The 26,119-nt window shown below is 41.5% G+C and overlaps 2 protein-coding genes across 14 annotated transcripts in view; both read left to right on the forward strand.

Moving 5' to 3' along the window:
* The window catches only part of si:zfos-2326c3.2 (mitogen-activated protein kinase kinase kinase kinase 4), a 58,956-nt gene extending 49,625 nt beyond the window's left edge, over positions 1-9,331 (forward strand). For all 6 annotated transcript variants that reach the window (XM_067519356.1, XM_067519358.1, XM_067519357.1 and 3 more), the window contains one exon: positions 1-9,331. In XM_067519356.1, coding sequence (XP_067375457.1) covers positions 1-84 — 84 coding nt within the window. In that variant the 3' untranslated portion in view covers positions 85-9,331.
* The window catches only part of myot (myotilin), a 22,462-nt gene continuing 5,593 nt past the window's right edge, over positions 9,251-26,119 (forward strand). For 4 of the 8 annotated variants that reach the window (XM_067519366.1, XM_067519368.1, XM_067519364.1 and 1 more), the window contains exons 1-17: positions 9,251-9,331; positions 13,653-13,704; positions 13,806-13,980; positions 14,158-14,220; positions 14,431-14,572; positions 14,775-14,798; positions 15,671-15,790; positions 15,871-16,069; positions 20,380-20,584; positions 20,704-21,674; positions 21,849-21,999; positions 22,162-22,263; positions 22,944-22,978; positions 23,760-23,898; positions 24,096-24,303; positions 24,428-24,593; positions 24,987-25,120. In XM_067519366.1, the coding sequence (XP_067375467.1) occupies positions 13,697-13,704; positions 13,806-13,980; positions 14,158-14,220; positions 14,431-14,572; positions 14,775-14,798; positions 15,671-15,790; positions 15,871-16,069; positions 20,380-20,584; positions 20,704-21,674; positions 21,849-21,999; positions 22,162-22,263; positions 22,944-22,978; positions 23,760-23,898; positions 24,096-24,303; positions 24,428-24,593; positions 24,987-25,120 (2,842 nt within the window). In that variant the 5' untranslated portion in view covers positions 9,251-9,331; positions 13,653-13,696. The remainder of the gene's footprint in view (positions 9,332-13,652; positions 13,705-13,805; positions 13,981-14,157; positions 14,221-14,430; positions 14,573-14,774; positions 14,799-15,670; positions 15,791-15,870; positions 16,070-20,379; positions 20,585-20,703; positions 21,675-21,848; positions 22,000-22,161; positions 22,264-22,943; positions 22,979-23,759; positions 23,899-24,095; positions 24,304-24,427; positions 24,594-24,986; positions 25,121-26,119) is intronic. The other 4 variants (XM_067519370.1, XM_067519372.1, XM_067519369.1 and 1 more) reach the window with 1 other exon arrangement.

Consider the following 26,119-nt stretch of genomic DNA (forward strand, 5'->3'; position numbering starts at 1 on the left):
GTGTTTTTCGCCTCAGTGCAGTCAGGAGGCAGCAGTCAGATTTACTTCATGACTCTTGGACAGAACTCCCTGTTCAGCTGGTAATGCCTGGACCTATAATCTCTGGGATCAGCTAGTGTTGACCGTCCTCTGACTGTGTTTGCCTGGTGATGCCTTTTCGATCTATCTTGGCAGATGTTGTTCCCCGTTGGGCAGGGGACATGGAGACACAGATCAACGAAATATGCCTGGAACCATTTCTCTTGTACAGTTTTCATGTAAATGCACAAGGATCCACAGTTGAGTTGATTATAACTCCAGCTGCAGGATAAATGCTTGAATCATCAGTCTGTTCTTGACTACTAAAGCCTGAAACACTGCTTCTTCCGCTGCAGCAGCACACCAATCTGAACTAATATTCACCCAAAGCAAACCTGTCCATAGGGGAAGTGAAAGGGTACAACTCACCGTGTTAGCATCTCAAAAGTGAAAAGCACACAAAGCATTTTAACCTGCCTGAACTTCAAAGTTACTTAGAGACAAAACTTATTTTCGGGGCCCAATTTATCAATTCCACCTGAAAGAAAATCTCACAGCTCAAGTCCAGTAAATGTGCTGTGACTGGTCAACATCAGACTTTACTCATGTGTCAGAACTAGAGGCCAAACAGTCTGTTCAGTTTCGTTCACCTTTGGCTCTTCTCTTGTGGATCAGTTAGTGCTTTTTATCTTTTCCTAAAGAATTCAGCTTTATCATTTCCTAGGCTGATTGTGATTTTATCAGTGTTCCACCCGTTTGTGCTCAAACAGTACATAACACTTTACGTACGTTATTGCCTCTTTTTTTACCCCAACAAAAAGAATCATATTTCCTTCTCTTTCTTTGTGCAAGAAGCTTTGAGTGGGGGAGAAAAACAGGCCTTAATTATCCCTGTCCCCTCGATAGGAAAGACCCAGGCATGTCAATGCCGGGTTAGGGACTCACAAGGACAGCTACTTTACTGTATGTCATGAACCGACTCATGCCTTGTCTGTCTGTAATACCTCAGAAGTGTTCCCCTTTTTATGAAGGACTTTATTCATGTTTAATTTCCTTATTTAGGACTTGCAGGCAAACGAATAAGGCGGTTACTTATTTTATTGATTTACATGTATTGAAGTACAGTATTATTAGACAGGATTATGTTTTGTGCTAAAATACAATCTTTTTTTCTTGTCTGAGGTCTGAGTTGACCATCAGTATTATATAACACCCTATCATCGCACATTCAATCTGTTATATTAAACTGTATCATTAGCTGGAATCATGATGCATGTGCAAACCGTACAATAACAGCTTGAGTTACATGTGCAAAGTTGGACAAAGACACACTTTCCTAGACTATTGTTCGGGTAATTATCTCCCTGCTCATGAGCAATGAGTTTGTCTTTTTTTTTTCTCTGTCGATCCCCAAATCAGTAGCCAGTTGCCCTGCATGGTTTAAGATAAATATTTTGTAAATGTTTCATCATAACCAGACCTCTTTGCCTGTTTTAGGTCCCGGTTTTAAGGATTCACTTGATCACAGATCTGGACCATTTTAATTTACTGTTGACCACCTTACTCAAACCACAATTCTGATATAGGCTACAGCGTAGAATATTTTAACGCATATGTACACCAGTAAAGTTACAATATATCTCCATATTAACAGGCAATTCTTTAGCTTTGTATCTGTTTTGTACAGCCTGGTGATGTAAATAATATTCTAAGATGCACTGTTCTCGAAATATTTTTTCAATGGCAAGACGTGTATGTATGTGTACAGAGTTATGGCCTTATGAACGTGAAATTCCATCCCAAAACAGATTTCATACAATTCCCCCTCTTCCCTTCATTCTTTGAGTGTTTGTGAAAATGAATATGATATACTGAAAGTGCACTTGAATGCTCATCTTGAGGTTTCAACCTTGTTAAAATGTCAGACAATGTACCGTGTGAACTCTGTTTTGTGGTAGATTTCCTTTTGATCTGTTGGGCACTTTGCACAATGGCCATCCTATACTTCAAAGGGGGACACATTAGAAGCCATCTTTTAAAGAGCACTGAATAGATGAGTGCTAGCACGCACTTCTTCACTACCCCACATACAGTAGCATACACATTTGATTTTGATGGGTTAGCTTGAGATCGTGGTGGGTCCTTTCGGCTTATCCCGTGAGCTCAGGGTCGCCACAGCGGATCATTGTCCCTCCCCAATTTCTACCGGGCTTGGACCGGCACTGCACAGCTGGGGAGGGGAATGGGCTGTTAGGGGTTCAGTGTCTTCGACATATAGCCAGGGGATCGAACCACTGACTTTGTGGTCCGTGAACGACTGCCTTTACCACCTGAGCTACAGCCGCCCCATTCTGATGGGTTAGCTTGAAAAATCATAGATAATATTTGTGTGTGTGTGTGTGTGTGTGTGTGTGTGTGTGTGTGTGTGTATATATATATATACACACACACACATACATACATACATATGTATATAAAAATTTCACCCTTGTCATTTTATACAATGGAGTTTCAAAGCAAAAAACCAAAGAAGGCAGTTTTGCTATTTAGGATTTCTAGAATTGTATGTCATACTTCATAAATCACAACTGACTGCTTGATTAGAAAGATACAAAATATTTATATTTCCACAACATGGACAGTTTGGGGTATGTAGTGTAGATAAGATGCCAGCACATCAGCTCACTAAACCTCCCAGAACTGATGTCTTGCTAAAGTGCAACACAATATATGCAAGTGAAACTCGCTAATTATCTTATATTCAATAGCCTATGTATGATTTAGACAGCGCGTGTTCTGGTGGAAGTGAAGAAATTATTTTTTACCTTTTAAATGTGAATTTGCAATTTTTTATTTTATTTTATTTTTTGCTTCTCTATATTGTGTTTACTCTTGAATTTTATGGCTATCAAAATTAAGCCAAAAGATTTATATTCACTGATACTTTTATTATGATGATAGATATATAGCAGCTGGTTCTGTGAGAATATTTTGAAACTGGAAAAGTATTTGTGATGATGACTGTCTTATTGCTAAGTTGCTACTAAAACAAATGTTGGTTTCAGTAAGAAACCAACATTATAGTATTTAAGAATATGCGTGAATATACAAGAGCTGATATTAGGTTTGTGGCTACCATGAGGCAAAGATTAGAGAGAGGTTTGTCAAGCTAGAAAGCAGCTAATTAGCTAGTGTCTTCACCTGATACAGGTATGAACTATGAAACTATGAAACCTTTATGACACTGAAAATGAAATAGAAATTGGATTCATTTGTGCAGTTGACAACAACTTATAGAAAAATGTATGTCCCGTGATATTATTTTAAATTCTTGCCATAAAAACATTTAGGTCCAGGTTGTTTGTGTTAGTTTGTGGTCAGCTTTGGTCAGGTCTGTTCCTTTGCCAGGATCCTAAGCAAGACCTTGGCCATTGGAGTCCAGCTAGTGCAAGAGACCAGACCAAAGCTAGTACTCAGCTAGCACAGTGCGTTCCGCATCTGTTCGGGTCAACAAGCATGGATTTTCTGCCCTGCACCACTAAAAGTAGTGGTAGCAAGCACAAGTAGTTAATCCCTTAAATTGGTTAACATTGCTAGATTAATTTATTGTTCAGTTTTTGGAAAAGTCCATTTAATTTCTTCTTTTTGATTACATTCTAAATTTAGGCTTTGCAGAAATTCAATTGCAGTTCAGTTTTTTCCTGTAGGCAGTTAAGGAGAAAAGTATACAGATTTGGAAGAGCAGGTTGCCATCTTGACAATATTCAGTCAGAGGTTATTTTGTTTGTACTGTTTAGAATAGTTTTATTTTGTCTATTTTCCTCCATAGTATTTCATATTATACCATGTACCATTTGTCCCTTAAAATAGTTTTAGATGTAACAACAAATATTCAGCGGCCAATATGCATTTTTAGAATCTGCATCATTCTTTATTCTGCTTCAAAGAACAGCACACGATCAGCTCCTCTGCTCTCTAACCAGATGAATGATGCGCGTTTGTCTGGCGTTAAACCATTAGTCATCTGAACCTGCATTCTTGAGTCACAATAGGCGGATTTCTTGTGGTTCATTAGATACTAACTTTTCTGTCTTCTTCTTGGCTGTATGGCTAATGAGAGAAATACATCAGCGTACTTCCTCCCACTGCTTCCACTGGTTAAAGGGATAAAAGAGTCAGTTTCAGGCGCACAGTGACTCACATCTTCATCTCTCCCACCAACTCTTTTTGCTCACTGTGTCACTGCATCTCTTCTTACAGCTGACTTCCAGTCCCTGTGCATTTTTTACTTCACTCTTTTTTTTTTCTCTCTAGAATCCTCCAGGTTCTTTATTTCTGCATCTTTATACAGTAGCTTTCCATTGTATCTATTTTGCTCATGTTAAGCCTGTCCATCCACCCCAGCCTCATTGAAGCATGTTATTATAATTTGGTTATTTTTGTTGTTATTAGCAAATATTGATCATGCATGAGATAGAGATACAAAAATGCATTCATATGTAATTTTTTTTTAAACATAATATTACCAGTCTACATTGCATCACGGTTTTTTATGTATTACTAAACCAAGAGCATGAGGACCCTAGAATTGGGAACTTGTTTTTATTTTTGTTTTGTTGTTTGTTGTAGCAGAATGAAGTATGATGCAGAAAAAAAAATGCTAATGACTGCAATGACTCTCAAATGTGCGACAGACGTTTTGTTGTGTGAATAGAATTGAAACTTTTAATTTATAAAAAAAAAAGAAGAAGAAGAAGAAGGCGCAAAGGTCTGTGAATGAAAGAAAGTGCGTGTTTGTGTGGGAGGGTAAAATGTGGTTTGGGAGCAGGTGTTCCGTCCTACCAAGGGAGGGAAGGATGGAGTTGGAGAAAGAAGGTGATGGCTTGAGTCAGGTGTCAGCTAAAAGAAGGAATAAGGATGTTGCTCTAAACCCAGAGTTCACAATTTCACCTGTTTGACTTGAACGGTATTATTATTTGCTGTAGCTACAGTAAAAACAAGTGAATCAGAGCAAGTACTGTACTTCAACGGAGGCTGCCAGAGGGCACCTGTAGAGGATTTATACATAAGAGTGGTTATGATGTGGAGAAGGATCACGAGGATGTTAGGTGACGCCCCTGATCACAATTTCTGTCTTTTATTTGCTTTGCCTAATAGCAGCAAACATCGTAGCAATGTAGAGTATAAAAGTCGGTGAATGGGTCGTATTGTAGTTTTATTTTAAGTTGAGATTTAGCCAATACTTTTTAATGTACAAAAACAGAAAAACAGAAAAACCCCAGTCTCCTCCCTCATTCCAAAGACTTGCATGTTAGGTGAATGGGTGACATCTAGGTGTCTTTTCTCACACCTAGGTGTCCCTTAAGTGCCAGTGGTTGTCTTTCTGTGTGAGCCCCCTGTGTGACCCTGTACACGATAAGCCATTACAGATAATGGATGGATAACTTTTTTTTTTAATATATATATTGAAAATGCATATAAATTGAGAATAAGTAGGACCAAATGTTATATAGATTAAATATATATTTCCCTTGACCATTTAATTTCTGTATCTTTATAAAGTTTTTTTTTGCACTGGACCTATTGTACTGTTCATAAACTGTGCTCCTGCTTCAAGATGAACCCACACTAACTTGTGTTTTCATGTCAAGAGGCAAAAGACAGAGAGAAAAAAACAATAAATATGTGGAACTGAAAAATGTCCTGTGTGACTGTTTGCTCTTGCAGTGATTTGTATGTCTACCCACGGCTTCATTTCAGGACTGACTCACCAGAGGTCTAATGCGGTTAACTAAGACAAACTGGGGGACAGTGTTTGTGCGGTTGAGGACGAAGCCTTAATCTCTGTGACAAATGACGACAACCTTGTCCTTGGTGGCACAACACCGTCTGCAGCTGTTGTCTTAAAATGATACTTTTTGTTATTTAACAGCATAATCACTCAGCAGCACAAACATTACAGGGCAATGCCTTGTGACTGAATTTGCTGTGAACGAGAGGCTAGAGCGGGTTGTCCACAAAGTACAGGGTGTGCAGTTCAAACCCCAGCTCCTCTGGTCCAAGTTGGTTTTGTTGTATAATGATGTGCGTTGCTTTGAATAAAGTTGCCTGTCAAGTGTAAAAGTAACACTGCTCATGATTTTAAGTGGTGTAAGGACTAGACCTGTTTCAGCAGGTCTGTCTTTCATTTTGGGTTTATTGTCAATCCTATGGATTGTACTGGATGGATGGTGAACTCAAGCTGGAGACACAAAAGTTGATGACACAGTTGTGCGCTCCTTGCTCCCAGACTTCCTTTGAAACATTGCTTAAATCTTCACACTTCCTGGAGCTCTTCAGGACTCCCACAGCAACACGGTTAGAGTTGGTTGTCAACTGCCGTCACACTGGACAAACTGAACACTGCTTGCTGGAGCTGACATCCTCATTAGAGGTGAGATGTTTGAAACCTGCCCACACATCAGCATCTTTCTCTAGGACAGTTCTTTTTCCTTTTTCCTTTATATGGATCCAGTAACATCACCAGAGATGTACAGCCTGCACCAGCTGAAGGCAGAGGTTCAGGTCTGCATACTATTCAAATATTTAAACTATTGACTTAAATGCCTCAGGGGTAGAATTGTTCATTTGTTGAAGATGCTGTAATTGTTATCTTATATTACCATTGTATCAAATTACAATGTATGAAGTTAAAGTTATTAGCCATCCACAAAGAATTTTCTTTTCCTTGTGTCTTTTCCCTTTCAGCTTCACCACAGCGAATCATCTGCCTCCATCTAACCTCTGTATCTTCTTGTCTCACACCAACTAACTTCATGTCCTCTCTCACTACATCCATAAATGTCCTCTTTGGTCTTCCTCTAGACCTCCTGCCTGGCAGCTCCAAGCTCAGCAGCCTTCTACCAATATATTCACAACCTTCCTACTCCATTCATAGCTTGCTCACATACTGCATAACAGCCTAGTATGTGAACTGCATAGAGACAGACCAGAAAAGTCTTCAAAGGGTCATTAACACAGCACAGAAATGAGCACCCTAGAGGACATTTTTAGGACTCGTCTCTGCAGAGCCAACATAATCACACAGGACAAAACACAACCCTGTCACCATCTGTTTGCCCTACTGCCCTCTGGTAGGTGCTATAGAGCAATGGAGGCCCACACCTCCAGGCTTCAAGACAGTTTTTATCCCAGAGCCATAACTGAACTGACGCAAACTAAATAATGGCACAGCCGAAGTTCGTTGTACTTTTGGGCAATGAGAATAAAGTTGATTGAATTTACTAATCTTTGCTACTATCTGCTCCACACCAGTCACCTCTTCTCTTCATTCTCTTCCATCTTCCCATCACACTCCTGGTACCTGTCAATACTTTTCCATCCTTATCTTTAACCACCCTATGTTGCTGCACATCCTTCGCATCTCTATCTATCTGCCTTGCCAACGTGTCCAAATCCACCTTTGGACACTGGTAAACTTACTCGTTCCACCACCAAGTCTCCTTGTCCACTTTCCTCTTTCCCTAAGACACACTGAGTACCCCCTTACTTCCTGTCTCCCTGATCACATTAGCTGTACATCTGGAGGCATCTCCTGACCACCCAGAGTCTGTCTCAACATACTTCCTTTTTCAACTTCCACCACTTTGTCCTCTGCTCTGCCTTTGTCCTCTTCATCTTCCTCACCACCAGAGTCATTTTACACACCACCATCCTGTGTTGTCTGGCTACACTCTCCCCTACCAATACTTTACAGTCACTGATCTCTTTCAGATTACAACGTCTACACAAGATGTCGTCTACCTGAGTGCTTCTACCTCCGCTCTTATATGTCACACTATGTTCCTGCCTCTTCTGGACAAAAATGTTCACTACAGCCATTTCCATTTCCTCCCCATCAAATTTTTACCCAAATCAGAGCTTAAAGCCTGAATATTAAACAGATTACATGGCAGGCAAGAAACACAACTCAAAATAAATAACTGCCTGTTAATGCACACAGCTTAATAAGGTGAATATGTTTCCATGTTTTGTTTACAGATTTGTGCTACGTTATCGTACCTCTAAACAATGATGGAATTTTCCAAATTGGATCAAAAAGTGACAATGACCATTAGCTGCTGTTAGGGAAGAAGGTTGGACTTGTGATTTGTATCTCATAGGCCAACTGATGGTGGACAATAAACCGGATCTAATCTTAGCTGAACAGTTTGAATGCAAACTTTAGATCATAACTAACTAGTGCACTCTGGGTGTAAAATAAAATATATAATTTCCAATAATAATGGGAACGTAGATCAAAAGAAACAGGTAAGTAAAAAAGATAATAAGGAAATGTTCATGCATAAAGATCTGGGGATGCTGGGTAATGGTGACAGGAAGTTGCTCGAGAGATTTTGCACAGTGTGCCTGGCTCATGGCTACTTCATGTCCGTCTAGAGTTTGTATTTCAGTAAAGTTTAAACGCTGCTGTTTAATGCCTGAAAAATGAGGCGACAACAGGTTTGGATGAAAGGACAAGATCACAGAAGGAAAATAAATATAAACTGACTTCATCAAGGTAGTCAGTCACTACTTGGTGTTTTTTGCTTGCTAAATCTTTGTACCCTGATATTAGAGAGCGGATCTGATGGTGTTACTAGTGGTGGTGGTAGCTACTGCATCTGCTCTCTCTTGCTCTCTCTCAGTTACTTCTGGGGATCTCATGTATCTTATATGAAGACTCACTGGCACCAGTCGCCGGTTTCCTGGCCCCTGTCTCACTCCCTTGGATGCAGTTAAGTCACCGAGGCTACAATCGTGACACTTCAGGCGCCTTTTCTCGGGGTTTGACAGTTCAGACTTCAAATGAGCTGCTAACGGTGAATCACTTCTGTGAGCAGATTGGAGCTCGACTCCTGTTCGCTTTGATGTGGAGCTCTGCAAAGAGAGCACCACTGTCGATGAACGCTTGACTCCGCTCTAAACTTGCTCCTTTAGAACTCTTCCAACTGAACCCCCACTGCCCTCCTGTCACTCCCATCCCTCCACTCAACTCACCAGCCTCAGATTCCCTATAAACCTTGTTCCACCACCACCACAACCCCCCTCAAGACACAAACACCCCACCCTAAACACACACACACACCCCTGCTTGTGTGTTTGTGTGCAAATGTGTGTGTCAGCTCGGCCAGAGCAGGGAGCAACCAAGCCATGACTGGCAGCTATACAGTCACATAGCAGCTTTGCATTAGCATTTGGATCCTTCACGCCTCCTGCTGGATCAGTACATGTGTTGATTTCGTTTTAGCCTGCTGGGGAAAAGGCCAGACAGGTAAGGAGGGGAACATTCTGGGTTAATTGGGTTAACAGTTGGGGTGAAGTTGTGGCCTGTTTCGCATTAGAATGGCTGGATCAACAGTAGAATCTATAAAATCACAGTACGAGGAAAGAATCCGATCCGGTTGAGCGAGCACAAGTTTAGCTGCATATATCCAGACTAAAGCACAGAGCAAAGGTTGGGGCTTTGGGTCACACTCCCTGATTCTGATTTTTAGTGAAGCAAAAGGAAAAGTCAATCTACTCAGGTTATCAAACACTGCAAGTTTTCTGATACTGCAGGTTATTGACACTGTGGGCACAGTTGGAGCGAATGTGATGCATGTGTTTGCCGTCAGAACGAAGAGGACAGCTGGGATGATCTGTCTGGATCTAAATTTATGGTGTGTCATGTGTCCATGTGCCCGACTATCTATCTCTCCACATTTCCCTCTCAGAATACCTGCACCTATGTTTTTGTGTGCTCATGTATCTGTATATATGTGTTTATGTTTATCATCTATGGTGCAAACTGTCCACGTCAGAGCTGCAAACTGTTGTAAGCGAGAAATCCGTCACATCCGATTACTAAAAAATAACGTAAAGTAAATAGTGGTGTATCAATCCTATAACCTGCAGGATGAGGCAACATAAGACGTACCAGAGTGGGTGCCTGAGTATGTGTGGATGGGGGGGGGGGCAGGTATGTATGACGATGTGTTTAGCCCCTTAGTTGCGATTGGCACACAGAGAGATCAGGTGACCGAGTCCAGGCTAAATCGGTCCCTCAGTCTGAACTGGAGTGTTGGAGGTGGACAGTTTAGAGCCTGTTCAGAATGATGCAACCGAAAAAAATTGTAATCAGGCTGGTATCAAGTTAAGCAAATTCTCCTTTCCACTTATAGTCCCTTCACATCCCTGTGGGAGCTTTAGAATAACATCCTGCACCACAAATTACACCTGCATTAGGCAACATTCAATCACTCATACGTTCTACTCAAACGTTATTTTAGTGGTCCGTAACTTCTTAATCTTTTTAGTAAAATATTCATTTAACATGTAACTAATAATGTTGAAAACACAAATGGCTAAACTGATCAACTTTGTGCACAGCAGCTCAGTTTCTTATACAAAAATGTCATTATTCTTAACATAAAATGTCACATATTAAAAAACGATAGTGCTTTCCAGGGAAATGAACTGAAGATCTTAATTATTACCATGCTGTGCATATTGCTGCTGTTGGTAACCTGCTGCACTTTCCAGGAACAAGCAAAACACTTGATAACAGTTCTGTCACAATTTATTCTATGTGCTTTTATGGATACAGTATGGGGGGGGGGGGGGGGGGGGGGTTGTTGCATGTGGGGCTGGAATTACACAGTGGGTGGTTTGTTTAAATTTAACCAGGTGGATTTTGGGTAGGTGTTGGTTTCATCCTGTTTTCTCTTGTAAAGCTCTAGTACACTGTGCATGACAGATTCTGACAGCTCATCTTTTTTTTTTTTACGATACTCTGATCCATTTGCAGTACATGCTTTGTGTTGCAATGTGTATTTGGAAATATCTATAGTAAAAATACTCAAAAATGAAGTAAGCAGGAGGGCATTTCTATGGCAACAGCCAACATCTTGCATTATTTTCCTCCATTTTTCTTCCCAATTACTTTACCTCTAATGGCCCATTCTGAACACCTTCTAACAGCAGACTGAACGACAAGGTTCCCCACCATGACTCACTCTGCTGGCTCGGCCTTTGGAAACGCAGTTGAAGTAATATTCAACTCTGAATGTAGTCATCCTCAGTCTTGTCGCCGGCCGTATAGCAGAACAGGTGGGATGAACATCATCCCAGGCGGATATGTAACGTTAGAAATACCAGCTATTATTTGTCAGTGACACATGAACTCCGGTTCTGCGTGCCAAAGGTCAGAAAGACGGCATTATCACAGGCTATATTGTGTACGGTGGGAGTTGGTTATGTTGCAAATCTGGTAGAACAATGTGTTTCTTAAATTAACGACGATGGTTCAGAACCAGCTCTGCACAAGGTCTCCAGTGTAATTTATTGGGTCAGTCCGGGCCTCAAATGCAGCCATGAGCAGAATGAACTGATGCATTAATATGTAGATGTAATTATGGCCTTTTTTTTTTTTTAATCTGTCGGCTCCAATTGAGCCAATATCATTCACTTTTGAACTGTGCAACACAACATTTGTTACATATTTGATGACTTACATTTCACTTTATATTATTTCTCTGGTCATTTTGATCAGATTTTTGTGTCACATAACATCAGTGTGCACAAGATGTGTATAGACTGTTTTTTGTTTTTAACAAATTACATGCTCAAGCCATTTTTATTTTTACCATTGGACTGGCCGAAAAAAAGAGGTAGCATTCACTGATCACACACATCTGATGAGATCAGACCTTGAATTGCTAGAAATCATGGAAATGTTAGTTTTTTTGCCTCACTTTTCATTTGTATATCTGTCTTCAGTTTGGGTCAACTTTTGTTTAATCTGTCTCTTGTGACTCAACAAACTTGACAAAAAAACAATACTAAATTATCCATGATAATTGAGACATTTTGTGATTTTCTGGGTCACTACTGAACTTGGCCACATCTTCTTTGACATGTCCTCATCTCCGTCCGCTGCCTGTTGCAGTTTGTGAATGCAGGTTGTTGCCACTGTTATAAATCCCGTGGTTATGTAACACAAAGACAATTGATATGAAGAGTTCAGCAGCAGCTGTTGTTGTTGATGTATCAACACCAGTCTTGGACCCAGAGACTCACACATACTGTACAAACACAAACACACCTGTTATCAGGGATTATCTAAGGGGAAAACTGGATGTGCACATGGATGTTGTACATTCCGCGGCTGTTTCTCTTAAGCTCTGATCCTCTTGTTTAGACTGTTTTGGCTGTGCTGACGTTAATACCATGATCCCCATGTAGCATTTCCACAGACACAGTTAAACAAAGATAAATAAATGAATAAAAAAAGGAAAGTTATGGTTGGATCAGACAGAATTCCGTAGTAAATGGGAATTTTGTCATTCCATCTGTATGTGTCTACCACTGGAGACACAGAGATTTATCTCAGGTCAGAGAGTCTCTGCCGTGCTCAGGAGGCGGCAGGGTTTAATTTAGTCCAGAAACCTGAACCTCAACCTCTTCAGTCAGTTCCTTCTCTGGGCCCACAACACAGCCACAGAACACAGCAGGCCGGGAATTGCGTGGGGGGTTTTGAGAGTAAAACGAAGAAAGACTCAACTTATCATCTCAGTTAGCTGTGATAGCTCATATCGCTTCTGAACAAATAACTGAGACCATGGTTGGAGCACTTAGTAACCAGGTACATGGAAAGTGAAGCTCACCTGGTGGTGACAGAATGCTTGAGTGCAGACATTGGGAGGATTTGTCAGGTTGTCTGTGCAAACTGCAAATTTAGATTTTGATATCATGATAGATATTTTAATACTACAAATTTTATGGAAACTGTTGCCTCCAAAAAGAATAGTTAGACTTGTGTATTTCACGTAATCTTGTACTTTTTCGTTGTTTTGTGTATATTAGTGTGTTACATGTATATCATCTATTACACGCTCAAATTAAATCCACCCTCTGGTCTTGTGTGGAAACACACAAGCATTTTTCTAAGACGTGCTTATTCAGCTCAGCTTCGCAACAAGACTGGGGAAAGCAGGACTTCTAGGTTCTCTCCATATTTTTGGTGAATATTTTTGTTTAATTATCGATAGGGACAGAAAACTGTATAATCTAAGAATATATAATGTAAGAATATAATCTTAAAGGCTTTTGCTACTTTGCATGCTAAGGTTTGCAAGGGGAACGAAGCCTATCCCAGCTGTCACTGGTTGAGAGGTAGGGTCCACCCTGGACAGGTCTCCAGTCTATGTCAGGGCAAACACAGAGAGACATACACAGACAGACAACCATCCACACTCACATTCACAGCTATGGGCAGTTAAGCTAACATGCATGTCTTTGGACTGTGGGAGCAGAAGAGCAAATTCACACAGAAAGCTCCACAGGCCGGCTGAGATTCAAACCCGTGATATAAACACTCCATGAAACCTGTTGTTCCTCGAGAGGGAGTTTCAGTGGGCGGAAAAACACAAAACTGATCATTGTTGGGTTTGGCTTTTGTAAAAGTCTTAAGTTTACAATCACCACTAGCCTTACAAGAGACTTTTGGTTTAAAAATCTCATGCATGAAGTCTTTTCAAAAGCTCTTTTCAAACACTGCTAACACATCTGCAGAAAGAAATTGTAAGATGTATGACTCTACTTTTTTTTTGTAGAAAATAAAACAACCTTTGTCACTGCCTCCTGGAAGGCCTGAAACATGGCACAGTGAGTCGGACTGTGCGCCCACACACACACAAATTGAAAAAATAAGAACAGAAGCAGATACAATCATATCACCGCTAATATGTTTTCTTGTTTGACTATAGAGTCCAGAGGGTACAGAAGAAAACCAGCACCATGTCTCTGACCATATCCTCCTCCTCCTCCACTTGCTCCTCTGGATCTTCCTCTCGAGAGCTTTGCTCCACCTCCTCCTCCTCCACCCACCTCACTCAGCGACACTCCAGCTTGGTGCAGCCAATGAATGTCAGCCCGCAAAGGGTAATTATAATCTAATTGAAATAAATTGTCTAATGTGATAGAGATGCTAATGTGTACTGTGTTATATAATGCGTATAACTCGATAGTCCAGTGGATGTTCCAGTGTCATGCACACAAATAAATGGCATAATAATTGAATAATTCCGAAAATCAAATCAAATGTATTTTTGTTTTCAGATTCAGAGTCCCATTAACAATCAACAGTATTCAGGGAACGGAGTGGCTCCAACATTTGTTAAGGTAAAATAAAATATAAAATAACATTTTTATGTGTATTTAAAAGAGCATCATTACGGATGAAATAAAAAAAAACTTCTTGTTAAACAATGTATTTATTCATGTATTCATTAATCTATTTTGAGTCTTTCTCTTCCGTTTTATTTGCGTCTTTGTCCTTAATTGGTCGCCTGTTTCATCATCATCATCATCATCACCATCGTCCTGCCCCAGTGTCTCCACGATGTGTGCACAGTCAAATGCCAGTTAGTGGTCCTGGAGTGCAGACTAAGGGGAACACCCCCCCTGCAGGTCATGTGGTATAGAGAGAATGAACAGATACTGGACTCTGATGATTTTAGGATTCTACGCAAGAGTAAGTGTGTGTACAGCATGTATGCGTTTGGCAGTGGGCCTGGCTCATAGGACTTACAAATGGGTCATAAATTGAAATAAACCTTGAGCATTATACTAATACTACATGAACATAACAACGGGAACTTGAAACTCCCGCTGAAGCTCTTTGATGTTTGACCTCTGGAAGAAATAACAATAATTCTCTCTCCTTGTTTTTCCAGAGGCCAGTTCTGCATCAGTGCCAGGTGAGTACAGAGTAACGGATTTAAACTAAAAGCTCTAAAGTTGTGGCTCCTAATGCGAAGGGTAGGGAAGACATATATCTCAGGGGTCGCAGGACAATAACAAGAGTAATAAACAAATAAAGTGAAGATTTTTATTACCACGTTGGGATTTAGCTCTATAGGGGCTCATACGTCATAAGGTGGTTGTTATATGTGGCTCTATTCATGCAAGTTTGGTTTTTCATAGCCAGATACTGAGAGGAGTTTTTAAACACAACAATGATCCCAAACCAGAAAGTAAAATTGAAGAACTCATCTCTGCAGAGATTTGTGCTGGACAGGTACAATATCATCCATTTCCAGAACCTAAATCTCTCATAAAAGATAAGCTGGTAGCTGGCTCCTAAATATTGACCTTTAATCACAGTCTTATTAGTCAAACATTAGGTTTTTTCTGATTTTAAATCATTTAAAAATACACTATATGGACTTAGATTTTGACTTAACACCTTTTTAATAACTCAAAACATCTTGCAATGCAATGCGATGTTACTTATTTTATCAATTATGAATGTTGGCGCACTAGGCTTTATGTGAAAGTAATGGGAATTAAGGTTGAAAATAGATTCAACTGCTGATATCGTGCAATCGTTTAAGATTCATGTAACAACCTGTTACAGTGAAGTGTTTCAAGGAATATGATGAAACATACTCTTGTTCACTGAATGATTTCTCATAGATTTTACAAAATTATCCAAAGCCAAACTCTCCCCAGTATTTATGACAGTAGAAACACACATTCATCCTAACAGAGTGCATCAGTAAGTGGAAACGAGTACTTTACTCTGACCAGTATCTTTGGAGCATTAATGTTCCCATGTGGACCGTTGCAGAGGAGCTGTGTACACTGGTGATCACAGAAGCCTTTCCAGAAGACTCGGGCTTGTTTAAATGTGTTGCCCTCAACTCCTTTGGCACAGTGTCCTGCTCAGCCGTGCTGGAAGTTTACGATGGTAAGTTTTGTTTTCTCTATTCGCTAACTTGATGGACTGTGGTAAACAGTGAAAATGATTGGTGTGACCTCTCCATGCAGACCTGGAGGAGCAGCTGGAGATTGAGGCTGTTCGTCAGCAGGAAGCCGTTTCTGTCAGACAGGAAAAAGAGGCAGTGGTACATCATGAGACTTTCTCTTCCAACAAAAGCAACGAGGTTTTACTGTTGTCTGATTCTATGAACCTCCCTCCACTTGATTGGCCTGACTGTCCTCTAGAAGATGAAATACCTGTTGCAGAGTGAGTACACACACACACACATTATGCATATCTGCTGTACTATATGAAAATTATTTAACTTTAGTGTTTATTTACAATTTGTTAGATAGTGACATTTTTCTCTTTAATCGTGCTATTCATCATGCATAATAATGAAAATGCCACAATATTTGTAGATGCTTATGCTCATCAATGCCAAATCGCAGACAAAAAGTTTTTGACTCGTATTCCATTACTCAAAGTACGTTCCAGTAAATTACGGCTTCAAGCAGCTTTTTGATGATTTATTAGCATCAGACAAAAAATGGCAACTTTTCCATCTTAAGGTCCTTTAACTGAGCTTCTCACAGTTAATGCTAAGGGAATCCACTAAGCCGAAAGGACAAAAAAATTTTTTACTTATTATAATGAAATAATTCGACACAAAAATCACAATAACTTGGTTAAATACGTTAAGCTATTGAGGATCTTACACTATTATTCATCAGTTACTTATTTTTATTAATCTTTTCTAACAGGAGCAAGTCTTGCATAGCCCGCCGCTGTAATTCTTTTTGTGTCCAGTCGACGTCGCTGTTGTCTTGTTTACAAATGGGCTTTGAATCTACCTTTCTTTACCTATAAGCTTTAGAGTGAGGATCGAAACTCCTTCTGGTTCTAGGAAAACCTGCGCTCTGTGTACGCACTGCCTGAACCGGTGAAGCTGAAGAGCGTCGTCGTCATGTTGACGATGCTGCGCTTTCGGAAAACTAAACCAATCAGCGGGACGCGCGCGCGCTCACGTCTCGCGGCTTTCTGCTCACAGGAGCGCGCGGTGTCACCTGTTGCGGTTCAGCGTCCCTCTCTGCATCGCGGTTAGGGCTTCGTGCAGGGAAAGTTCGCTTTCATTTAGCGTCTTCTGAAATGTAGGGACCGTGGTGTGGACACGGTTACCGAGGTAAGAGACACGGCCTCTTTGTCGCGCACGTTCAGTCAGGGTTTGAGAACTTTTTGCTAAAGTTAATCTGAAGTTTGCGTTAATGTTTAGCTCATCAGGCTGATTTCTCCTCCTTGTTTATGTCATGGAAACTCAATATGCTACATTCCCTTTAAAAGGTCAAACTATGTTTAGAGCGCGTGTAAAGTGGACTTTAGTCTATTTGGGGGTTTGCGTCATCCGGTTAGTATTAGATGGTAAATGGTAAATGTTCTGCACTTATATGAGGCTTTTCTACCTGGTGATACTCAACGCGCTTTCACACCGCGTCTCATTCGCACTCACACACCAATGGGCCAACACTCATCGGGAGCAACGACAGTTCGGGGGTTCAGTGTTTTTGTTGGGGATCGAACCAACAACAATAGCACCGCTCTACCTCCAACAATGTTGCCGTCAGATAATTTAAAGCTCAAGCTGTTTGCTCAGCCCTTTGTTTTGTAAGAGTGTGGCCAAAGTACCAATAATAATTTGAGTTAAGTCACAAATTTATCCTGCAGCACTTTATTGAGCTAACGTTGTCCCGCGTTTTTCCGGGGATTCTCTGGATCTGCTTCAAGGATCCGCTTTGGGAAGCATCAGAAATATGACTTTATTGGGCTGTTGAGTTGTGCCTGCCGGATGCCAGAGAGCCCCTACTTATCCAAGTGGTACCTCAGAATGGACTATGAGCTCATCTGTAAATCCTAATGTGGACTGTGTGTCCTTCAGAATCAAACCCTTTAGCCAGAGTCTAACAAAAGGCCCATGTCTGTGAAGTTCACTCGGAAATGTTACAGAGCTAACATCTGTTTGGAATTTGGAGATTTTTATTTTTGATGCTCACAAATTGCCACACCCAAACCATGTGGTAATTTCTGTATGTGAGGAAACATTGCATGAGGTATGTAAGTAAATGATAACCTGTCAGCATCCTTAGCTTGTGAATAAAGTGCTGACGGGTGACAAACACTGTGTATAATCTTCAAAAATATGCTACCAACAGGTCTAATATTACAATTAGAAAAACACTGGAGCAGTGAAGCCGAGCACAGTTGTTTCTCAGTGAGCTTAAAGTCACATTATAAATCCTCAGCTTCTCCATCGTTCTGCTGGACACAGTTCAACAAGTGCATTTGTAACTTTGACTTGATACTTTGGTTCATATTCAAATCGAGTGGGTGTTTCATGGTGTGAAATATGTTTGGCGCTCTATATCAGTGTCCAGAGCTATGACCTCATCTCTAATGTGAAGTGCAGACATGGCGTCTGTGTCCTTCAGAGACCCCCGTCCCTCAGTACTGCACACAACTGTTCTGAAACTTTTGGCAGCAGCCAGACTGTTAAGGTCATGTTGAGGTTTTCTCTGACTAACTTAAAGTTTGTCTGATGGGTTTTATTGATTAAATTCTTTGGTCAGTGGCAGGTTTCTGATTACCTGTAATGTGTGGTGCTTCTGTTGTTTGCCTCTATTTCTCTTGGGGGGAAAAACAACAACGTCAGGTAAATGATGACACAGTGTAGATGGTCATGTAAACAGCACTATCATTAAATTCAATTTCACTTTTCCTTTTTTTTTTTTTTGTGACACTATTTCAAATAGGAAATACACTTTTACCCCAGAGTTCCCTCTCTAACACGTATTAGCTGTCATGTACTGTATTTTGGAAAAATAAATGCTCTTCATGATGAATATTACAAGCTGGAGCCAGCAGGTTCAGGGTAAGGGGCTAGGGAATGCATTAAGAGAGTGGATGTCCTCATGGCTGTAGAAAGACAAACGTGTGTGTGTGTGTGTGTGTGTGTGTGTATTAAAGGGTGAGGTCTGCACCTGTCAGCTGATGTCCACATTTCAAGACCAACATAGCTTTGCCAAATTAATCACACAATAGCACGTACAAATGTGTTTGCATGGACACAGTCGCATGACTAAATCACACAAACTCACACGCTACTTTCACATAGCAGCATTCGAAGCCTAGAAACGACGACACATACAGATCAGCACACTAAACACACACATTCAATAGCTTAGCTGGCTGATGAATAATTTCAGTATAGAAATGACTAAAACTATGTTTCAGGTAATGTAGAAACAAATGCCAGCACAGGCAATTCAGATTGATTTCCCTGCAGGTGGTTTTCAGCAACATGATTATTATAAGTGATCATAACTCTGTGGTCATATGTCTGACTTACTCGGCCTTTGTGCAAAGTTCAGCATTTCTCAGGAATTAGGTTTACTCAGAGTAGAAACTATGATTTGTCCATCAGTGTGTTGTGTTCCAAAGTTTCAGAGTGTAGGTCAGCTGATGCTGGCGAGGCAAAACGCTCCTCTGCCGGGGTGGGGGTGGGGGGAGACCGGCACAAATGCAGAAACAGTGAGCGAGTGTGTGAGAAAGAGCAAAGAGAGAGACTGCTATTGTCATTATGCTCCTGTGTAGCCCAGACTTCATGGTAGTCATGGGAACAAAATTCTTTCCTAGTAGAAATGTTGAGGACCAGCCAGGCTTGGTATTACAGGAAGAAAACTACTGAGTACACTGAAATGGGAGTGGAACCACTGATATCTGTTACCGTCATTACACAGTTCATCTGGTACTATGGCAGCTGTATAGGAATATAGATATTATAATCCTGTTAATCAGTCAACATATTGATCTAAAAAAAAAAATCTGATGCATTTATATTTGAACAAAGTAGTAAACTGACATCATGGTACCAAACGTGATCGACTGGGTCGGAATCATTGTCGGGTGAACCTGGTGCCTACGGGAACAGGAACCACCGTTATTCACAAATCCTAAAAGCAACACGATTAAACCAGTTCCATATACTGTAGCTGTAACCCGTTAAAAATGACCACATATTACTCTGAGCCCAGCAAATGATCTTCAAATGTTTTTCCCATTTTTGTTTTTTTTGCCCTCCTACACTGAAGAACAACTGTTTGACCAACAGTTTTACTCTTATATATTGATGTTTTTGGACTTTTAGTGGACCCTCTGTTTGCTCCATTAGACTCTGTTAGCTCCCTAAACCAACTCCTGGAAATCCCCATTGTTTTCACATGAAGCGTTTTTTTTGTTAGTACTTACGTAACATACGTACTTCAATGGACATTTTGTAATGTTTGGCTTTACCTATTTTTTGATTCTTATTCATTTGATTTTTATGATTCTTAAGTTAGTAGAAGTTGTAGTTATGAACTGGACACCAGGGGATTGTCACAGATACTCAGTGTATACTGTAGTTTTAAAGACTCTGCAGGTGATGTTCATCATAACTATTTCTGTTCATGCTTCTCATTACTGTGCCTGTAATTTTTATCAATGTATTCAGATCTTTGCTCAAATGTTCATGTTTATCCATCCAGTTTTCCAGAGCCTCAGCTACCTAGCCACTCCTTTGGAGGTGAGGAGGATAGTGGTCCAAGCCCAAAGGGCCAAAGGTCACCTGAGATCACAATTCGAGCCTGTACACTCAGCCCCCCCACTCCACCTTCACCGCCGCCACCGACACTAGTCAAGGAGAAGGCCTCAACACCCAAGCTGTTTACCCCAACCAAGCACAGCTTCAGTGTAACAACACTTCACACACAAGTTTTTTGCTGTCTGAGAATTTTATTGGTACAGTTGTTAAAGAGCTATATAAAAATATTAAAACCTAACCGAGTTTTTCTGTGTCTTTTTACTTCTAGTCCTCAGAAGGCAACAACATGAACTTGTCGGACCTGCCAACCTTTACTCCCAGTGCCTTCCCTCCCAGTGCCTTCAACTATGAGAGACCAAGGCATTTTATTCAGTCTCAAGCAGCCTTCCAGGCACCCAGCTATGAAAGTGTGCTAAGGGAGGCCCAGGAGAACCAGAATAACTCCCAACAGAACCTCAGTTCCCAGAATAGTCTGAGTGTTACGGATGCACAGAGTCAGCTGAAAATTATGTCTGCACAAAGTCAGTCATTTTCTCAAGCTCAGTCAATGTCCAAGTCCCTGTCCCAGACCCAGTCACAGTTTCAGTCTCTAAACCTCAATCCGAATCAAACCCAGTCTGTTGTTCAGACACAGCTCCAGACCCAGGCCAATGGCACGTGCAAGTCCTCCCCCTCCTCATCCAGTCTCAGCTCTCCAGTTTCCACCCTGGCCGCCTCTGCTGTATCTCCTCTTTCTTCCAATGCCCCCTTGCTGAGTCCTTCAGCCGCCAACTCCTCCTCTCCCTTCCCGACCTCCTCGTCCTCCCTCCCCCGCACCACCATGCGATCCACCATCACCCTCACCCCCAGTGTCCCCAGTGCCACGGGCCTCGGCAGTGCCACCTTGCCAGCCAACCAGGACACTATGTCAGCATCTGCTGCTTTCCTGTGCTCCGTGCTGCCCTCCCAGTCCTCCTTCTCCCCTTTCTCCCCCTCCAAGCTGTCTCCCAACTCCCACCCTACCCACCTGTCCACCTCCCCCTCCTGCTCCCCACTTACCCCTTCCAGCCCCCTCCTTCCTACGAGGGCCTCCTCCTCTCCCTCCTCCTCACCTCAACAGCCTCTCCCAGTGTCCCCTTCACTCCCTCGCTCGCCTGTCTCCCCCTCCTCTCTCCTGCAACCCAATACTCCTAACAGTCAGAACAGAGTTCAGCCAGGTGTGGTCTCCCTGCCTGCCAGCTACAAGGGGACACCAAACACGTGAGTTTACATCAATCTGGTTTTCCCACGATTCATGTATAGATTATGTCATACTACAGCTCTTTTTAGGTAAATGGATTAATTTCCATTGTTGTTGGATAAAAATATGTTTCAGCAGTTAAATAAACTAACTTCTGATCCTTTCTCCCTTATTTCTGTCGCTTTATCTCACAGTCTTCCCAAGCCCATCCTGAAGAAGTCTGTAGCTCCACGGCCTTCTTCCTCTCGCTCCACAGATGAAGACATCCAGGGTTCAAAAGATGCCCTGATTCAGGATCTGGAGAAGAAGCTGCGCTCAAAGGAGGCTAGGAGGAGAAACAGCCAGGTGTGTGTGTGTGTGTGTGTGTCGGTGTGTCCTCCTGACTGTGTACGAAGCAGAACAATCCTACATTTCAGTTTAAACATAACACAATGAAATCATAAGACACACACTCTAAGTGTTTGACCATTTCCAGTTTGACAGTATAAAACTTTGTTTTTCTGATAGAAACTGTCCTACGAGGAGCGTATGGCTCGTAGGCTGCTGGGTCCAGACAACACCACCTACGCGTTTGACCAAGACAATCTTTCAGACTCACAGCTCGATCAGGTATTACCACAAGACAACAGAAATCTATAGGTCTGAACATTTTTAAAACAGAAGGATTCAGGTTATTCAGATGCTTCTTGCAGTGCTGAACAGACATTTACTGTATGTTGGCTCTGCTCCAAAAGCCATTAGCTTTCATTTGGCTTTTAAGTGAAGCCCATGCAATATGACAGTCATTCAGCTTTGAATTGCTGCACAGGGAGCCAGTTTCCCCTCTCAGGGCCTCCTGATAGGCTCCCAACCCCAAAGTTGGAAAAGCCTGGCAACAAAATCAGCAGCAGTGAGCGGTCTCATTTAGTCAGTTTGACCAGTTCACGTGTGTGAACACTATTGTGGGGAGAGGAAAAAAAAAAATAGCCTTGTTCACTCATAGAGCTTTGCACCATCTTTTCTCTCTGCTTTTCAAACTCTACTCAACAAACACACATTGTGCTACAATACATACACATCCAACTACACACACTGGGACAAATGTCCTCACAAGCCAAATAGTTTTGTCAGTGGCTGTTTCTTGCCGGCTTTCTGAGAACAGGTCCCTTTCACTGGTGACAACAGGACTATTATGTATGTTAGAACATGAACACACAAACACACACACTGACACACTTACAGTTTGCCCTTGGTCAGTCTCCAAAGTTTTCACTTTTTGATTACCTCTGATTATTTGTTGTCTATTACAGCGAGATTCTCCAGAGGGACACACAGGTGGACTATGGTAAATATAATTTACTTATCAGTTTACAGTCCAACGTGCGGTAAGAACTTGAACAACGGATTTCTCCTTGAGATTTCAGCCCAGCAGTATTCACTCAGTTTACATGGTTGTAAAACTAAATCGGTCTTTTAAAAATAGCTCATGAATAACAGCTGACATTTTTGTTTCTACCTATTTAGTGTCAAAGCTAATGCTAAAGCTGCTCTGTGCAGTTATGCATAGTGGTACCTTCATTAGTGATACATTAATGAATAATTCATCTAAAATACTGTTTATCAGAGTCGTCATGCTAAACCTGGTCCTCTATGACATTATTAAGACCACCAACATTATTGCTGTGGCTTTCGGCTTGTCCCTGCAGGGGGTCTCTACAGCAGAATGTGTTCCGCACCTTAATTTGGCATGACTTTTTTTACCCCGGGTGCCCTTCCTGCCGCAACACTCCAAAATCCAAAAACATGAATCAAATCCACAATTTGGCAAACTATTGAGCCCCCAGGCCCCCAGAATCAAGATAGAAAGTGGTCGATTTAATGCACAAAAAATTTGTACAAAAAATTCCCAAATATTTATCTATATGTCTAAGTATTTATCATTGCTAATTTTTTTATTTATCATAGCCTGTGTTTACTAATTCTAATTAACATTGTGTTGGACCATAAATAATACTGTAACTCCAGCTGTCAGTTGGGAGAATTACAAACATGGTGGCTTGTATGTGCGTTGTTACTAGTGAGTGTTAAATTCCCTTTTTGAACATGAAGTGTCTCTCTCATTGCAGGGGGAGGCACCACTCGGGGACAGATGAGAGGGGAAATGAAGGATTAGCTATCCAGGAGAAGTGTTACGCTCCTCGCTTTTTACAGATCCCCCCAGACCTCACTGTGGAGGAGGGACGCTTCTGTAGGATCGACTTTAAGGTGACTCACTCACACACATGCATTAACATCGGGGGCTTACTATTTCGAACAATTTGAATACACTCAATTCTTTGTTATTACAAGGTCAGCAGCTCCCTCATATCAGTTATACCAATGATGAATGCAGTACTGGTGTGGTCATGCAAAGGTTGATATAGGGGGAGTAAAATTCCAACTGCGCTCTTTCACAAATGCAGGTCGGAGGCCTCCCCACACCAGATATCTGCTGGTACTTAGACGGTAAAGCCATTCGTCCAGATGACTACCATAAGATGTTGGTGTCTGAGAAAGGGATGCACTCATTCATCATAGAGATTGTCACAGTGCACCACGCCGGTGTTTATGAGTGTGTGGCCAGGAACCGAGCAGGGGAGAGCAGATTCACCATGAGGCTGAACGTAATAGGTACAAATCTGTTGCTATGCCGTTTTTTACGCTGGGAATGCTGGTGATGCTCGTTGAGCTTTTTCTTTAGGGTGGGGCAGAATTTATTCACCTGTGCTGTGCCATCTATTCTCCCTGTCTGCAGCTCAGGAGGTTCTGCGTCCTCCCACCTTTGTCCAGAAGATGTTAAACACAAGAGCTTTAGAGGGCGACACCGTAAGGTTAGAATGTAAAGTGGATGCCTCCCCTCCTCCGCAGCTCTTCTGGAAAAAAGATAAAGATATGCTGCGCATTGACCCCAACAGAATGAGGTGGGTCAACAAAGGCACTTCCTGAACTCTTTTTTTCCCCTCACAGCCTTCTCCCACTGCCAAAGTCAATAGCTAAAAGTGAAGGTACATTTATTCATTAACCTATTACAAAAATCAAGCCTTTGGACAAGCTAATTTTGTTTATAAGTCCCTCTCACCACTTCTAGCAGCCTTTAACTTAATTGTAGAATTTCTAGAGCTTCTAGAAACCCTGGCTGGGACACCATATGCTGCATTCCTCTGAGCCAAGGGTGTAAGGAATACATTTTGGGTAGACCAAGATTGAAAACTACATTATGTTCCTCATCACCTGCAATAGGACATGTTTTCCACACGGCTATGTTAACTTAGTGATGAATTAAAAACTCTTTTTTTTTTTTTGGTTCTCCACAGTCTGTATGAGGACGGTTCAGGCCGGCAGTGCTTGTTGATCGAGAGGGTGGTGAAGTCTGATGCCGGTTGGTACACTCTGTCTGCCATTAATGAAGCAGGCATGTCTACGTGCAATGCCAGGCTGGATGTAGGCAGTAAGTTTTTATGCAAATTTGCCTCAAAGTGCCTATTTCGGGTTTATGAGCCTATTAAGTTACCATAGTAGCCCAGGCTGTGAAATCAAACGGCAGATGGAGAATGTTCTGTACACACACAATGTTTCAGTGAGTTCAGCTCTTGAGCCCAGAACACGTCAGACAAATGCTGCGTTACACGATCGAGCGGAAACTTGATAAACATATCAGACGTGGAGCTGTTCCGTTTACTTAAAGAATATACCTCACAACCAACCAGCCGGAGCGATAACCATGGAGTTCATCGACTGGTGGGCACAGATATTAGGTTTCTGCTTGATCACATAGCGCACCATCTGCTGTGTGGTGGGGGAGTTGAGTGACAACACGCCGTACAGAAAACTACCATGAGCAGCAGGGGTCAGCTCCTGAGCCGACCTGAAAGAGAGTTTAGACCACTGTCTGTCAAGTGCTGAGTTCCCAAAATTAGTATGTTTTATCATTGAGTAATGATAAACCGTTTTAATGATGTAGCTTGTGTGTCTGGCTATGAGCTGTGCCGTGCTGTGCAGGGCACAGGAGGTATTTTCAGACACCTGGCATGAAAAGAATGTTTAACCTGAGTTGTTACCCAGTAAAATGCTCCACTGCTTTTAGTGGCACTCGTGTAATGTATATTATACACTGATCAGGAAGAATATTACGACTACCTGTGTAATGTAATGCAATCCAATACAGTGGCTCGGCCATGATTTGGACTTTTACCAGGTTATAATTTCAGAAAATTGATAATTGTGTGTATTTTGTTTATTATTGAGGTCGAGTTCATTTTAAGAAGAGCTGGTTCTAAGGTTTTGACGGCCCTGTTTAAATAAATGAGGCGAGGCAGTTTCAACCTAAACGCTGAGAAATGCTAACCTTGTAAAAGTAGAATTTATGGCAGAGCCACTGTATTGGATTGCATTAAATTTATATATATAAATAATCTTAAGACTGATCAGAGTATTTGTAATTAAAGCA

The sequence above is a fragment of the Channa argus genome, chromosome 10, assembly GCF_033026475.1.
Source record: "Channa argus isolate prfri chromosome 10, Channa argus male v1.0, whole genome shotgun sequence".
NCBI classification, from domain to species: domain Eukaryota; kingdom Metazoa; phylum Chordata; class Actinopteri; order Anabantiformes; family Channidae; genus Channa; species Channa argus.